Source organism: Barbatula barbatula, assembly GCF_947034865.1.
Source record: "Barbatula barbatula genome assembly, chromosome: 11".
In the NCBI taxonomy this organism is placed as follows: Eukaryota; Metazoa; Chordata; class Actinopteri; order Cypriniformes; family Nemacheilidae; genus Barbatula; species Barbatula barbatula.
This window is the reverse complement of record NC_136774.1, coordinates 13,948,463-13,960,784: the sequence shown is the minus strand read 5'-3', so window position 1 is coordinate 13,960,784 and position 12,322 is coordinate 13,948,463. Positions and strand designations below refer to the sequence as shown.

The following is a 12,322-nucleotide window of genomic DNA, read 5'->3' as shown; positions in this document are numbered from 1 at the left end:
GCCTTTAAAGAACTTGGATGTCAGTGATTGGAAATGCACACCATTGCACAGCAAACTTTAACTCATCAAGTGGAAACAAAGCAACAAATCGACATGAAAGCTACTTCTGGGTAGTGTCCTAATATTTCAGGTCACTTTTTCTAATGCGCCTAAATCTAGAAAAAATGTGGAGGATGCATAAGAGAAAATAAATTCTATTGCAAAGAGATCACCTGAAAAAATTACATTTATATCATAGTTCAGATCCATCTCATCGGTAAAATGCACAATTTACAATTTGGTAAATTGTTTCCAAATTCACTGTAGACTAAAGTCACTGCTGTTAATAAAATACTTGTTTCTGTAGACTTGGTTATACTCACGCTGTAATTGTTCTGTATATATCTTGTTTTGTATATCCTTGCATTGTTTTTCTAAATAAAGACAATACTTCGATTTGCTGAAACAATCTAACATTTATTTAATTATTTATTTTACAGAAAAAAGCATTTTATGGATAAGTTTATTTAAATCATAACAGAAATGAAGACATTATTCAACTTGAACCTAAAGAAAATTTAGATTTTTAAGAAAAGCATACCTATCATCACCAAAAAGCAAGTCATTGTATCAGATCATTTGATTACATTACATGCATTATCATTTGTAAATATATACATTTTCTTTCCCTAAGGTCAGAAAATCAAACGTCCTCCCACTAGAAAAGCAATTAAAGCAATTACACCAGCAGCTACACCTGCCTTCTCTCCTCCAGACATCTTAGAAGAAGTGTCAAACATTAATGCCATTTCATTTATTTCACCAGGCTTTGCCAGTCGCCATGTTCTAGTTCCTTGAACTTTCACCCAGGACCGATCTCCTTCTGTCATTACAGCCACAGTGTTTGTTGCGATTTTGCTGATCAATGGTGGATTTGTGAATGGTGGTAGATGAACAGGTTTTAACCCGACACCAGTGAACACACCTGATGGGACACAGTATAATATCTGGCAGCCATCACTGACAGCAGCTAGATGTTGACTGAACTGAGGAGGACAGCGAGATTCACCCTCTGCAAGAAGGTTGCCGGACTGACAGCTAAAGAAACCAGCAAAAGGAACAGCGAATTTTGTTCCTGTCTCATAATTATTGCTCAGACAAATCATCATGCCATTTGCCAAAAGCTTTTGCGCAAAGAAATTTGCAGGGCAGCTTTTAGATTTAGTAAATGGGTTTTGCAAAGATGGTCCATACAGACCTCCAAAAAGATATCCAGAGTTCTCAGGGGTCTTCTGAGTTGTTGAACACCAGTAGGTGGAAATGGTTGCAGTGTTTGCTTTGTAATTATCAGAACATACTTGGTCACAACAGGTGGACAGCCATAAAAAACCACACGAATTACATTTTTTGTTGCACTCATTGCGAGTGAACCAACTTTCTACTGTCTCAGAGCGTAACAGAGTGGCAGTGTACGGTGTAGGGCATGAGAATTCACCCGTTGCTGGATTCGTCTGTGCCTTGCCATCACAAATACTGTTTCCCTCTGATTTCAATGGAGTACATGTTAGGTAAATGCCACCGAAGTTAAGATTGGTGGCTGGTCCCTCACAAGAGGCATCATCCACATTTGCCTCAAAGTTAAAATTTTTGGAATCAGGACTTACACACCCGGGAATGGTGTTAACTTCATAGTAACGCTCTGTAGCCCGTTGCACTAATAAAGATAGATTAGAAATTATTGACTCTGCAAGGTCTGGAAATGTCGTTGGATTGAAAAAATAGGTCAGGGGCAAACCAGATCGGTCAATAGCCACCAGATTATTGAGCGTGCTCTCCTGCCACTTCTGCAAAGTGATGCCAGGGTAAAATAAAGCCCCTCCATGACTCTGAGTCATAGAATATGTGATGTTACCCTGATAACTGCTTGTTTCAGGACTTCCTTTAGAATCCTTGCCACCAATATCGAATTTTACTTTGTCAAAAAAGTTAAAGCCAGCGGATGCAGAGATTGAAGACGTGTCTGACCGACTGTTAGAGACATAGGACATTTTTAGATAGTCCTCCTGCACTAAAGTGGCACCGGCGTCAACACTTGTGATAACATGAGTACCATAATCAAGAATAAGTCTCTCTGACAGATAAGTTGCTTGACGGGTTTGATTGTTCTCGATAGCTTCTATGATTTCCATTGTCTGGTGAACAAAGCGAGAATCCAGAGCGAAATCAGGATACGCCTGTACTGTATAGAGATGGTTACGCACCTGGAAATGTTAGAAACAAAACAGAAAAATAATTTAAAAAGGAAACTTAAATAGGCATTTGCCATTTTTAATAGATTATTCTTCTTAAATATTCAATGATAAAAACTTCATTCTCAGCCCAATAAGCAATGGTTAACTTAAAATTATGATTTTTACAATTATAAGAAACAAAATGGAAACTATTTTGCATCTAGTCAGAGATATGACAAACATCAAGCATTTTACATGTTGCATTTACCTTTAACCAAACTGATTATTATATTACATTTAACACAGTTTGAACTCAAATCCTGGACATCTGATATTTAATAAAATGAAAACGTGTTTTAATACATATTATTTACAGACATGTATATAATTTTCGGATATATTAAAATTCAGGTTACAGGTTTACAACTGTATTTAACTATACTAAAAGCAACATAATATGCAGTTGTTCAATAACACTTGTCTATTAAAATGTACAGAATTAAATGTATATGTTTTAGATCTAACTCCGATTATTTTGTGAGTAATGTACGTTTGAGTCCGTTTCACTTCAACTCACATAAAAGCTGCGGTTTTGCAATTTTAAACAGAGATGGCTACATAAAGCAAATAAATCATTGTTTTTTGGCTCTGCAACCATAATATTAAGTGAAATACACTGTTATCTTGACTTACTTCAACCCGAGAGGTTACAGAATTCCCCTTCACTTGTCGGGTTTTCACACGTTGGTTTTCTTTGGAGTATTTTCCATTGATTGCAGAATTAAAGGATGCTTCTACATTTATAGATCTTGAAGTGGAGCTTGTATGCTCCAGCCATGACATGATCATCTCAGAGTTTGATTCCACTCCACTTATTTTCTGAGGAATGACAAAGACTTCATCTGGAATGAGATAAACACCATCTTCTGTGGTCTGACACTGGGAATAGCTCAGGTTCATCACTCGTCCCATGTCTATGTTGCGCAGGTTATCCCATCCTCCTCCTGGTAGAACCTCCAGTGCTGGTATAGCGGAACTTTTGCGGCACTCACGAAGTCCATTACTGGGATGGATGTTTGGATAAAGATCACAGACATGGATAAACCAGCTGAAGATCAGCAGGTAGATTTTCATGACTGCTACTGTTGGTGTGTTGTTTGAGAATGCCTTTCTCTTTACAATTGTGTGTGTTATTAATGGATGAATGGTTATATTAAACCAGTTTGTCTAGCCAATCGGTTAAAGAATGATAACAAATTACTTTCAATTTCAATTCACTAAAGACTTTTACATAACGACCACAGATAGCATTCCTTACCTTATTTAAGTTACACAACTGAAGAGCCATGCCCTGTTAAATTAGGGGAACACACCCGAACAAGCTGACGAACTAAAAATCCATGTTCCATTTAAAACAAATTAAATTGTTGATGTTATCTGTCACATAAATGAAAATCCTTAATACAAAATAAATGCAAAATCCTATATGACACGTTTAACATATGTGTTCATGACTGGCAAGCTGATAGTGTTAAATGTCAAATCTGTGCAATACTCACTATGTTATGTTATATAAGCAATGTTATGAATACTATGTTGTCACCCAGATAAAACTTAATTTTGTTAAATTATCACATCCACATTAAATGTTGCAGCAAATGTTTTAGTAGATGACGGTCTGATCGATCGTATTCATAAACCAGTTTATCAAGCCAATTTTGTGATAAACTGATATTTGTGGCGCAACATAAAGGTTTACAGTAAGATCAATTTCACTTTTTCAGTGTCTTAGAAATGGTCAGAATATAGGTTTGTTTTGATGCATATGAGATTTCATGAATTTAATGTCATAACCAGAAATGTCTCCGTTTTCGAAGATAGTGATGGAGAGGTACAACATATTTATTTACTAAAGGAACCAGTTGCCAAACAACTGACTTGATAATGTTATATGTGTAAATGTTCCTCATGCGAGCTCAATTTGTTCCAGTCAAGTGTCACAGTGCGTCAAAACGACATTTAGTATTTTAATGTATTAATACAACTTGCATGATAACTTTCTTTAAGGTAGCTCCGCCCTAATCTCACTGGAAGCATTTTGGGCTTGATTTATCATTTATTCAGACATTTCTTCCTGAGTTTGAGGTGGGAATATGAGAAATCTTAAATTGCCTGGAACGCAGCGTGATCCCTCCCTGTAGTGTGACTTCATTACTGTTGAGCACCCTTCCTGTTACTGGTATATCTAAATAAACAGACGAGCCCTCTAGCGACCGACACAGGCAACAACATTTATGCATGACACACATGACGGGTGGCAAAGTGCCGGTATTGTATTGTGCTGAATTCGACCCCCGCCAGATAGCATCCCTCATTGATACTGCTTAAGCTAATCCTAACCCGTCACCCATAGCTTATCCTTACCCTAACGTTAGTAGCAAACGGAGGGAGTAATTTTTTGGCACCACACCTGTACTGCGTAGCCTACCAGTCCACTTCAAGGCAAGCACTGGACATTGTAAGGTTATGTAGAGCCACCAAACAACAAGCAAAAATACAAATGACTGAAAATTCTATAAATATACAGTACTTCGCAACCGCCACATCGTGGTCATAAATGACAGTAACACAGACAGTTAAAACAGCAATTTAAGCGTCTCCACAAATATGGTACAAAGCAGGATTTTTTTATGGTAAAAATAAAAAATATGCAGATAAGAGCAAAGGACTTGTGATTATGATAATAATAATAATATATTATGTGAGAATTTCTGAACTCAACGTTTACCCGTCAACTAATCCAACAAGTATTTTGCAGAAATGTTTTGGTCATGTTTTTGGTGAATATCTGCCACACTTGGGCCCAGTCAGGTGAGAATTGCAAGAGGCGCTGTAGGTAAAATAAAGAATGCCTCTCTTCAATTTACAGCTGTGTGAGTGAGTCCCACGTTCAGGGCTGACCACACACTTTCCCAACATGTCATTATAAAATACATCACTGTCCCACACCTCAAATATGAGTTCATGACCAAACTCAATTGATCCAAAATCATAGCTCGCTTTCCATTCTGGGTCATTATTATCCATAATCACATCAGTTTCTTCATACATAAGATTGTACCAAACTTTCACAAAACCATCAGTGCGTGTGAAGAGGTCTGCCTTCAAGCCGGCAGCTCTCTGCACCAGCACCACTAACGTGCCACGGCCGGCTCGCATGGGACAGCAGTTGTGGTCTAGATTTGGTGCTTGAGAACATTCTCGATTCTCTTCGTGATCTACAGAAAGCATGTTTTCTTCAATGTACTCTGTAACTGCTTTTCTCAGATTGGCACTGACATCAGGATCAGCCACCAGATGATGGAGAGGGAAAATTGAATATGATAAAACATCAGGGTTGTCATGCAAACTCATCATCCAACTCGAGTAGGCTTCAGCTGGGCTTTGGTTTAGAACAAGGTCTGGAAAGTACTTTTCACCTCCCAACACCTCTATCTTATGTGTCATGAAACCCTGGTAGAAGCCCATGCTCATGTTATCTTTAAGGATTTGAGAGCATTTGCTGGAAAAGGAGGCATTAGCTGGTAAAAATCCCAAAGCAATCTTTAACTCAATGTTCAGGCAGTTTTTGATGTCAGTCTCAGAGAAACCTTTTAGGGTTGCAAGGCAAGTTCGAAAAGCTGTGACCCGTCTCACTCGACCTCCAAGGTGGACTTGGCGTATATAGTGAGTGCCATAGGTATCTATAGTCCTCCTGTACAGGGGTTTTGCTTTGTCGTTGTATTGTGATGGAAGTCGCTGCAGATGTTTTGAGAATTCAGCGCTGAGTTCTGGGTGGTCTGTGAGTCTGTAACTGTAAATAGACATACTCAAAAAAACGTCAGCATACTCAGAATGTGGTTTCTAAATAGAGTAGGCCTACTGTTTGCCTTACGTTTTGTTGTCTGACTGAATTAAGGAAATAATTACTTATCAAAGCATTTCTAGATTTGTTTTTTAACACTGGCAATGATTTGGCTGTATTGTTTTTGAGAGAACTCCAGTCTAAACACATTTGAGATGATCCCACATGAGACTCTGGACTTGAAAAAAAGGTACTGACATAAAACCATTAATTTTAACAGAAACTTACTTTTGAGTTGACTCCAAAACACAAATTTAAAAAAAATTTATTGATAGTTTGTAGGAAAAGTGCATTTCCGGACCACTTTCACAAAGTAAATCAATTAAAAACGATTAAAACATTTTGGAAACTTTCTGGCTGTCGGTTAATGTGATAATGTAACAATACCAGGTTTACTTTCTGTAAGCTTTTCTCCTCTTATTTTGAATGTGCATTTACAATTTAAATGTATAATCTAACTAAGGGGTCATTAAAAGCAAATTTTGTATAAATATTTTGCCACTGCTGCATGCATACAGGACATCTACAGTATACAAATCTAAACTATACAAAGGATGCATGCAAGTATATATACAGAATGCTTATTTAACCGGTGATACAATTTTTTCTGGCCCTTTCATTCTTTAAGCACCAGCGACGAAACATGCCCCACACAGAAATCTGATGGCCGTATAAAATAAAATGTGTTGAACATATTCTGTATGAACTCATAAGATGGAAAACCATTGACTTACCTGTAATATGTGCAGCTGATCTCATGAAGAGCAAAAGTGGCTTTATCCACTGAATTCTGAAAATTGGCAAATTTAGCAATATCTGACCGGCTCCCTCCTAAAATGGCCTTTCCCACATCCTCCAGGCTGAGATCCACTCCCCAGTTGTTATTAATGAGTGAAGTCGAGCTCTTCATCAGAGAGTTAACAGAATGATGAAGTGCACTAGATAGCTGTTTACTGCAACGGCTAAAGGGACGCCAGTCGAGCACGGCCGACGGCAGTTTCTGCATCTGCCCTCCCTGAAAACGGTTCCTGCAGACTGTACAAGTCCTGTTGTCCATCACGTGTGACTTGACATTGATCAAAAATGCACCTTTACGTCGCATCTGGACCACATCAAAACCTTCTCCTGCCAGATTGTAGCCAGGCACTAAAGGAGCTTTCTCGCATTCTGTCTGAGAGCCTGTGTGGCAAGCTGAGCTTGTGTTCCATTGTATTAGGATGGAAAAATAGATACACAAAAACAGTTGGACAACAGTGCAGTTATTCGTCTCCATAATGATACCTATAGGAAAATTACAGGTTGACGTAATATTTCACCTGTAAGGTATATGTTTTCATTTTTGCAGCCAGAAACATCTTTTAATATAATCTTATGTAAACATTGATGAAGAATATTACAGTAATTTACATGCTACAGGATTGAATTTCTCACTTAGATATGCTGACCCTGGCAATATTGCTTTTAACTTGAAGATGCATTATACTAAAAATAACACCATACTAAGTTTTACCCACCCAGTAGCTTTCACACAACAGTCTGTTCCCTCTTAGTCGAGATGTGTTAAACCCCCAGAGCAACCTGCTTTAGAAACGTCTGTATTCGTTGGAAGCTACAGTTTCTTTATGAAAAGTTGTTTCTGTAGAGCAGCTCTCACAAATACTGTGTGGAAAAATACAACAGGGAGTGTCTTCCTTTTCTGCACCGGACAGATTTCATCCGCTGACTGTTTTGTTATGTTTTAGTAAATTCCAGCTGTACAGTGGGGGAGGGTTTCGTGAGACTTCCTTGCATAGGAGAATGTGGATGAAGGGCAAGGTCAAGATGAATCAGATGAATGCAGGACATGTGGATGACAAAATATACTTTGTGCCATTTATTTCCATTTCCCTGCAGTTGCTTGGGAGAGAGATATGGGCCATAAACAAATCAGAAAATATAACCATAAAACTAATGCATTACTTTATTTTGCTCAAAGTGTGCAATATTGCAAATATGACCATGGGTGTGCACAGGTTTGTACTTTGAACTGTACATTCAATCTTATAACTATAATGATGTTTAATTAATATTTTTGACTATCATTAACTCAATTACTCCATTACTTTTACATTTGTTCTTCCTCTCTGAAAGATTTATTTTTAGTTTCTCTCCGAAAGTATTAATCAGTATATGTTTTTCATCGTTGGTGTGATGATTAATAAGTTAAATACATTTACTCAGTTCTTTTTCAATAATTTATTAATCATAAAAAGAAAAATTGGAGACAGAGATATACAGATATATATAGCAGTAAACAAACAAAGCATCCTGCATCCCATAATTTTCTTCCTGCCAAGCTATTTATATTAATCATAATTATAATTATTTCACAATGGTCGCATATTTAAAAATAACATTTTGTACATTTGACACTGATAAAATAAAATATTTTGCCATTCCCTCATTCATATATTTTATCAATTTAAATTCATATTCATTCTGCTTAGTGGTCTGTCAGTTGTCCAATTTCATTTTCACAATTTCGCATTGTTGCAGCTAGCTTTACAGTACATTGTAGTAGCACAGACAGAAGATGTACATTGCCGAATAACTGACAATAAATAATTGTCTAAAGGTTTAACCGGTGTATTTTACCAATACTAATCGTACAATAATTGTGCATGTGAAGGATGACAAGAAATTAGATGAGCGGCCCTTATGGAACGATTAATGCTAATAAAGTTATATTGATTTTTAACTCTGAATGACCAAGGAGCCATTTTAAAAAGATCATGGTGCTAACAGAGGCTGGGTGGGGTTTTCATTGGCAGTCTCCATTTGGTGTTCTCTCTGGTTCTCTACACCACTCTCGCTGTGTCTCTCACTATGAAGCTCTTTATACCCTCTGCTTACACCAAGACCAGAAAATCTCCTTCTTTTCACTAGGAACACTGTTCCTGCCACCACAAGAGCGGTTAAAACAATTACACCAACAGCTACACCTGCCTTCTCTCCTCCAGACATTTTAGAAGAAGTGTCAAACATCGATTCCATTTGGTTTATTTCACCAGGCTTTGCCAGTCGCCACATCTTAGTACTTCCAACTCTCACCCAGGACTGATCGCCTTCTGTCATTACAGCCACAGTGTTTGTTGCCAACATACTGACCAGTGGTGGTCTCGAGAATGGTGGGAGACGGACAGGCTTTAACTGACCACTGGTAAAAACACCTGACAGGACGCAGAACAATACCTGACAGCCATCACTAATAGCAGCTAAATGTTGACTGAACTGAGGAGGACAGCGAGATTGACCCTTCGCAAGAGGGTTGCTGGACTGACAGCTAAAGAAACCACCGAAAGGAACAGCGAATCTCGTTCCTGTCTCATAATCATTGCTCAGACAAACCATCATGCCATTAGACAAAAATCTCTGGCTGAAGAAATTCGGAGGACAGCCGTGAGATTTGGTAATTGGGTTTTGCAAAGATGGTCCATACAGACCTCCAAAAAGATATCCAGAGTTCTCAGGCGTCTTCTGAGATGTGGAACACCAGTGTGTTTCCATTTTTGCACTACGGACACGGTAAGAATCACCACATGTTTGGTCACAACAAGTTGACAACCACAAGAAACCACATTTATGACAGTGTCTGTGGCACTCATAATGATTGTAACCTCTTTCTACTGTCTCCGAGCGTAACAGAGTGGACGTGTACAATTGAGGGCATGAAAAGTCCCCCGTGGCTGGATTCTTCTGTGCTAGCTCATCACAGATGACATTTCCATCTGGTGACAATGGAGTACATGTTTGGTAAACCCCACCAAAGGTAAGATTGGTGATCGGGCCCTCGCAAGATGCATCATCCACATTTGCCTGAAAGTTAAAATTTTTTGAATCAGGATTTACACACCCGGGAATGGTGTTAACTTTGTAGTAACGCTCGATAGCATGTTTGACTGAGAAAGCAATTTTGTTCACTGTCGGGACAGGAAGGTCTGGAAATGTTGTTGGATTGAGAAAATAGTGCAGGGGGAGACCAGAGCGGTCAATAGCCACCAGATTATTAAGCGCACTTTCCTGCCACTTCTGCAAAGTGATGCCAGGATAAAATAAAGCCCCTCCATGACTCTGAACTATAGAATATGTGATGTTACCCTGATAACCGCTTGTTTCAGAACTTCCTTTAGAATCCTTGCCACCAATATCGAATTTTACTTTGTCAAAAAAGTTAAAGCCAGCGGATGCAGAGATTGAAGACGTGTCTGACCGACTGTTAGAGACATAGGACATTTTTAGATAGTCCTCCTGCACTAAAGTGGCACCGGCGTCAACACTTGTGATAACATGAGTACCATAATCAAGAATAAGTTTTTCTGACAGATAAGTTGCTTGACGGGTTTGATTGTTCTCAACAGCGTCTGCAATTTCCTCCGCCTGGTGTGCAAAGCGAGAGTCCAGAGTGAAATCAGGATACGCCTTTACTGTGTACAGATGGTTACGCACCTGGAAATAGATAATATGGATTGTTGAACGACGGGTTGATAAAATAACATTTTCAATGAGAAAAGAGAAGGTTCCAAAATAAGATAACTCAGTTTTCAAAAATCATATGTTTTTACTGTGCATTCCATTTAATATCAATCACATTGCAGTTGGTTGGTTTCGATTTAAGCCATAATAACAAAAAGAAAACAGCTAAACAACACAAAACATGATAAGATAATAAAAAACAGAATTTTGGAACCAAACTCTTCCTTTGGAAAAACATGTTTTTTTGTCTGATAGAATTAGAAAGTGTATTGATTTCTTGATCAATGCCGAGGCTTGCCATGTTTACAGTCTAATAACAATAAAGATCACAACATTTTGTGATTTCATAAAATCTCTCTTTTTATCATTTTTTAAATATATATATATTTCACTTACTTGAACCCGGGATGTTACAGAGTTATCTTTCACTTGGTGGGTTTTCATACGTTGGTTTTCTGTTGAGAATTTTGCATTAACCACCGAGTAGAAAGAAACGTCTGCATTTATTGAGCTCGAAGTGGAACTTTTCTGCTCCAGCCACGACATGATCATCTCAGAGTTTGTTTCAACTCCACTTATTTTCTGAGGAATGACAAAGATTTCATCTGGAATGAGATAAACACCATCTTCTGTGGTCTGGCACTGGGAATAGCTCAGGTTCATCACTCGTCCCATGTCTATGTTGCGCAGGTTATCCCATCCTCCTCCTGGTAGAACCTCCAGTGCTGTCAACGTTGAGTTTTTGCGACACTCGCGAAGTCCATTTCTGGGATGGATAAGAGGATGGAAATCACAGACATTGATAAAACAGTGGAGCACAAGCAGGCATAAAGCTCTTGACTTCATGTTTGACAGCAGTGTATGTCTTTGCTTCATTCACCGAAGTCTGTAGAATGTATCGCGAAACTTTTTTGATTTTGGTTCCTCATACTTTTTGGTTTCACGTATATCAGCCAAAAGTCAATAGACCTTATACTTCCTCTTTATGGTCTGACTACATTTAAAACACAATTCATTTCCTTTACCTTTTAAAAGATAATAGTTTGGACTTTGAACAGAAAACAATTTGTTCATTATACTTTAGATTTCTTGTTCCTTGTGTTGTTCCTCTCATTTGTGTGATTCTTCATACATTTTTACTTTTTGATGATGCACAGAACAATATGTGTGTTTTCCCTTTATTTTGTAAAAAGAGGAACAGAGATTTTCGGTTGCTTCTGTTTTAGAAGTGTGTCTTATCTGATTTTCTCAAATCCTCTTTGAGAAGTAAAGACCATGAGAACTGCACTGAGAATATGTCAAGGGTGCAGAACATACAGAAATAGAACTTTCCGTTTTATATGCTGTTCACTTTGTTGTTTTAGACTTTTATGGCTATATGGAAATTTAAATAGTCAATGTGGTAATTAAAGTTAAATTTAAGTTTAGATAATATATAGTTAAAAATTTAATTATTTATTTTTTTCTTTTTTATACCACACGGTGGCAAACTTTCACATACTTGGGTTTATTAAATACAAAGAAGCTTTATATATTTATTAAATGTAGACACCAACGTCCAGTAGAATTTGTAGTTTCATTTGATAATCTTTAATCCAACAATACTGGACCATGTTCTCACACTGCCTGAAATTAACCATGGTTTAAAACAAAAAAGTAACCGTGATTTTACCACAGCTGAATCCAAAAAAACATG

The 12,322-nt window shown here is 37.8% G+C and overlaps 3 protein-coding genes across 3 annotated transcripts; all 3 read right to left on the bottom strand.

Moving 5' to 3' along the window:
• Positions 1 to 438: 438 nt before the first annotated feature.
• Positions 439 to 3,369, bottom strand: LOC306900882 (macrophage-expressed gene 1 protein-like). The gene is made up of 2 exons (XM_079468228.1): positions 2,904 to 3,369; positions 439 to 2,240 (listed from the first exon to the last, which is right to left on the bottom strand). The coding sequence occupies exons 1-2, from the start codon at positions 3,342 to 3,344 to the stop codon at positions 675 to 677; spliced, it is 2,007 nt and encodes a 668-aa protein (XP_079324354.1). The 5' UTR covers positions 3,345 to 3,369; the 3' UTR covers positions 439 to 674.
• Positions 2,294 to 8,299, bottom strand: LOC306900883 (perforin-1-like). The gene is made up of 3 exons (XM_079468229.1): positions 7,629 to 8,299; positions 6,849 to 7,395; positions 2,294 to 6,063 (listed from the first exon to the last, which is right to left on the bottom strand). Exons 2-3 carry the CDS (start codon positions 7,385 to 7,387, stop codon positions 5,040 to 5,042), a joined length of 1,563 nt encoding a protein of 520 aa, XP_079324355.1. The 5' UTR covers positions 7,388 to 7,395; positions 7,629 to 8,299; the 3' UTR covers positions 2,294 to 5,039.
• A 36-nt stretch (positions 8,300 to 8,335) lies between these two features.
• mpeg1.1 (macrophage expressed 1, tandem duplicate 1) lies at positions 8,336 to 11,779 on the bottom strand. The gene is made up of 2 exons (XM_079468226.1): positions 11,023 to 11,779; positions 8,336 to 10,599 (listed from the first exon to the last, which is right to left on the bottom strand). Exons 1-2 carry the CDS (start codon positions 11,500 to 11,502, stop codon positions 8,884 to 8,886), a joined length of 2,196 nt encoding a protein of 731 aa, XP_079324352.1. The 5' UTR covers positions 11,503 to 11,779; the 3' UTR covers positions 8,336 to 8,883.
• Positions 11,780 to 12,322: the final 543 nt, after the last annotated feature.

Coding starts and splice junctions, on each gene's coding strand:
- LOC306900883 (XM_079468229.1), bottom strand. CDS start 7,387: ATGGAGACGAATAACTGCACTGTTGTCCAACTGTTTTTGTGTATCTAT. Junction 6,064..6,848: donor ATCAGCTGCACATATTACAG/GTAAGTCAATGG, acceptor GTCTATTTACAG/TTACAGACTCACAGACCACC.
- mpeg1.1 (XM_079468226.1), bottom strand. CDS start 11,502: ATGAAGCAAAGACATACACTGCTGTCAAACATGAAGTCAAGAGCTTTA. Junction 10,600..11,022: donor CTGTAACATCCCGGGTTCAA/GTAAGTGAAATA, acceptor ATCTATTTCCAG/GTGCGTAACCATCTGTACAC.
- LOC306900882 (XM_079468228.1), bottom strand. CDS start 3,344: ATGAAAATCTACCTGCTGATCTTCAGCTGGTTTATCCATGTCTGTGAT. Junction 2,241..2,903: donor CTGTAACCTCTCGGGTTGAA/GTAAGTCAAGAT, acceptor TAACATTTCCAG/GTGCGTAACCATCTCTATAC.